Source organism: Oryzias melastigma, linkage group LG12 (assembly GCF_002922805.2).
Source record: "Oryzias melastigma strain HK-1 linkage group LG12, ASM292280v2, whole genome shotgun sequence".
Classification (NCBI taxonomy): domain Eukaryota; kingdom Metazoa; phylum Chordata; class Actinopteri; order Beloniformes; family Adrianichthyidae; genus Oryzias; species Oryzias melastigma.
The window spans coordinates 4,977,507-4,981,296 of record NC_050523.1 but is presented as its reverse complement, the minus strand read 5'-3'; the positions used below and the strand labels follow the sequence as shown (position 1 = coordinate 4,981,296).

Below are 3,790 nucleotides of genomic sequence, written 5' to 3'. Positions count from 1 at the left end.
AAATTCTTCGTCCTCTGTGTCACGTCTGAATAACTAAAGTAAATAAAGTAATTGCATGGATCACCATAAGAGGGCACTCTAGACTTACTGATGATATCTCATCTCATTAAAAATTCGTATATAAGTCGCACTGGAGTATAAGTCGCAGGGACATTGAATCTATGAAAAAAAACGCGACTTATAGTCCGGAAAATACGGTACTTTTAATCTCGTAAATTTACGACTTTTAATCTCGTAAATTTACGAGTTTTTTTCTCGTAAATTTACGAGATTAAAAGTCGCAAATATAAGCCTATGACTTTTAAAGTCATAAATATACGACTTTATTCTCCTAATGTAGCAGTTACAACTTTTTTCTCGTATATTTACGAGATTAAAAGTCGTAAATTTACGAGAAAAAAAGTCGTAATATTACTTTTTTTTTTTTTTTGGTGGCCCTAATACTCCGTCGTAGCAAATGTATTATTGCAGCACCAATTTGCAAAATTTCATAGTCAATGGAAATGCATCTACTGTTGACTAAGAAATAGTTCCATAAATACAGACCAGACCACCATCCAAAAAGCAGAAATCAAGGGGAGTGGTCCATGGCCGCAATCCTCCCACACTTCCTTTGCAACTGATCAGTTTTCTAAATCATTCAAAAACTGCAAAAAATGACCAATTTCATTTATGATTAGTCCCATAACATGAGGACAATGATAATTAATTAACTTTTTGAAGCACTTCATAGTTATGAGCTAGCATATCAATATTAATAAGGTGATTTCATCAACATTTAATTTCTCTCCACATTTTATTTTAACAGTTACTGCAATTTTGAAAACATTTTGCTTCTTTTTCAGGTTATATTTCAAAATATTGAATGTATTATTTCATTTTTGTATTTAGGTAACGTATATCCTTCAAAATTCTTTGTAGTTGTCCATCATAAAAATAATGACATCAATAAGCTTCAATAAATCTGCTAACTAAAAAAAGACAGTGAAACTTGTGATGTGAAGCAACTATATCATAAAATAGATCAATATCAAGAAAATGTCAGGGTTCCTGGCTTTATTGACTTTGCAGTATTTATAGCAATAAAAATGTTATTAGAAAAGAATGAAAAACAACAAGAACAAAAAAAGAAAAAACAATGTTTAACCTTTGCCATTGCTATCAGCACATTTATCAAAATCTTGTCAAGACCTGCTGCATCATGCCATAAATTCCTAAATTTAAAATATTATGTGTTTATCTACAGCAAGCTGAAAAGGCCATGATGCCAGAAAGCAGTCAAACTTGTTCAGCAAACAGTGGAAAAGATAACGCAACCCAAAGGACATCGAACTCTAAGCTGTCACTGTATAATTTTCTGCACCTCTGAACAACATGTGAGGCAAGCAGAAAAATAAATACATTTCCCAGTCAGAGGTTAAAAATGTGCCAGTGGGTAAACGTTGGTACTAAATCTCTCTTCAATTACACGGCCTATGAAACTGAACAAAAACATAAAAAAACAAGGAATCAAGAAAAAAAAACACTTCGTTCGTCAGTCTTATCCAATTTAGCACAAACATCTGATCAATGCTGTGATAACGCAAATGTACCATGAAAATCAGTTTACTTCCTCTTCATTGCCAGTAACGCCGTCTTCTCCGAGAAAGGGTCCTGTGAATCCAGATTTGTCGAGTGAGATCCGCACATTACTCTCCTCCTACTACAAGGAAAGGTAGGACTTTTTCCAGTTGATGCTTCACAAACCTAATATTAGGAGTTTTGTTGATTGGTAAGGGCTTATGCAACCAAGTTCAAAACAACATAGCATCTAAAAAAAATTGTAAATGAACAAATCTCCTCATACAATGGCTTACGTCATAACTTGTCAGAGCAGATGTTTCATTAAGCATTGTAAGACAACAAGACTTTGCCTCGTTTTTCTGCGGTTACGTGACCATTACACGTGCAGGTTTCACTTCTGATGCCTTTATTCTTGGAGCTGCACATGACAGTGTCTAAAACTGACAGTTAATAGACAATGTGTTTAATAATGTAATCTCTATGCTATCAAGATACACCAATTTACCTAATAAGTGTATGAACAAAGAAGGTGAAGAAAAACTATTTTGATGTGTTTTTGGATTTTCACCACTTTCAGATATATTCTATTAGAAATGATCCAACATAGTTTTGAATCAACATTTGGAGTTTGTCAAATGCAAACTTTTAACTGGGTTTGGGCCCAGCCAAACCAATTTTGAGGTTATCCTCCTAACAATAATGCTCGTTGGTCATTCTCAGATTTTGTTAGAAATTCACTTTCGGCTTATCCCTTTCGAGGTCGCCACAGCGTAACAGCACCCACTGTTTCGCATCAATGATTCGGAAGAGTTTTTACGCCGGATGCCCTTCCTGACACAACCCTGTACTTGAGGGGCACAGGGACCCAGTTAGGCAGCAGCATCAAGGGTCTTGACTAAGGACCCACTCTGGGTGGGAATCAGTGGACAACCCTGGGAATCGAACCCAGGGCTCCTGCGTGTCAGCCCTTCACCTAGCCCACTGAGCCATTTTGTTCTTCCCTGATATTGATAAGGAGTGCTGTGTTCGCTCAGTTACCTATGCATGCTTTTTTTTTTTTTTTGCTTTGATACTACGTACTGTATTTAAGATGACTAGTGTGGAAAGTAAAGAGACCAACTGTATATACGTAATACTCTGTTTGTGTTAAAACTGACAAGTTAAAAAAGGTAGTTTGCTCTCTCTAGGTGGGTGGAGTTTGTTTACCCCGGGTGCAGGAGTTTAAATATCTTTGGGTCTTGTTCACAAATGAGGGAAGGCGGATTGGTGCGCAGTCGTCACTGTACCAGTCCATTGTGGTGAAGAGAGGGTTGAGCCAGAAAGAAAAGCTTTCAGTTCACCGGTCAATCTTCATTTTCCAGTACTCACCTGGTTGTGACCCAAAGAATAAGGTCTGGATTACAACCAGCTGAAATAAGCTCACTCCATAGGGTTGCTGGTCGCTCCCTTAGAGATGGTTTGAGAAGCTTGGTCACCCGGAGAGAGCTCGGAGTAGAGCTGCTTCTCCTCTGCATTGAGAGGAGCCAGTTGAGGTGGTTCAGGCATCTGGTTCGGATGCCCCCTGGGCGCCTCTCTGGAGAGGTGGTCCTGGACACCTGGATATGTCCCACTGGGTGGAAGATCCCGGGAAGACCCAGGACACGCTGGAGAGACTGTGTCTCTCAGTTGGCCTGGGAATATCTCAGGGTGCCACAAGAAGAGCTGGAGGAAGTGCCTGAGGAGAGGGAAGTCTGGGCATCTTTGCTTAGACTGCTACTGTATCCCAGATCAGCAAAAAAACATGGATGGATCAAAAAAAAAATGGCCTGTTACCTTCTGTGTTATATACACACCAAACATGAGTTCAAGAACACACGAAATGCTGGTTCTTGAACATGCTTTAAGCATATAGTGTTCACACTGGACTGTCGCTACTCCATGCTAGCGCATGTACAAGTACTAACAGTTGGAAGACGCTTGGTGCAAAATGGAAAGACTTGAAGTCACATAATTCTGTCTGACCACAAAGCACAATAATAAACTTCTCTTCCCTGATCAATTTTCAAACGGTTGGCATAAACTAATCAGGATACTATCCATTCCCCACTACCAAATTCAAATCACCCTGATTGGTCAAAGTTCAACTATTTTAAGTTTCAACATATTCAATGACAGCACATTTTGTACATAGAGCCTGAAAATTGACGTGAAAATTTTTGTAGTGACACTTGGATTTGAGTTTTGAAAG

General features: G+C 38.5%; 1 protein-coding gene across 1 annotated transcript in view; it reads left to right on the top strand.

The window, feature by feature from the left end:
* LOC112163377 (rhotekin) overlaps window positions 1-3,281 on the top strand; it is a 21,400-nt gene extending 18,119 nt beyond the window's left edge. The window contains exons 12-13 of the mRNA XM_036214616.1: window positions 1,627-1,714; window positions 3,143-3,281. Coding sequence (XP_036070509.1) covers window positions 1,627-1,714; window positions 3,143-3,281 — 227 coding nt within the window. The remainder of the gene's footprint in view (window positions 1-1,626; window positions 1,715-3,142) is intronic.
* Window positions 3,282-3,790: the final 509 nt, after the last annotated feature.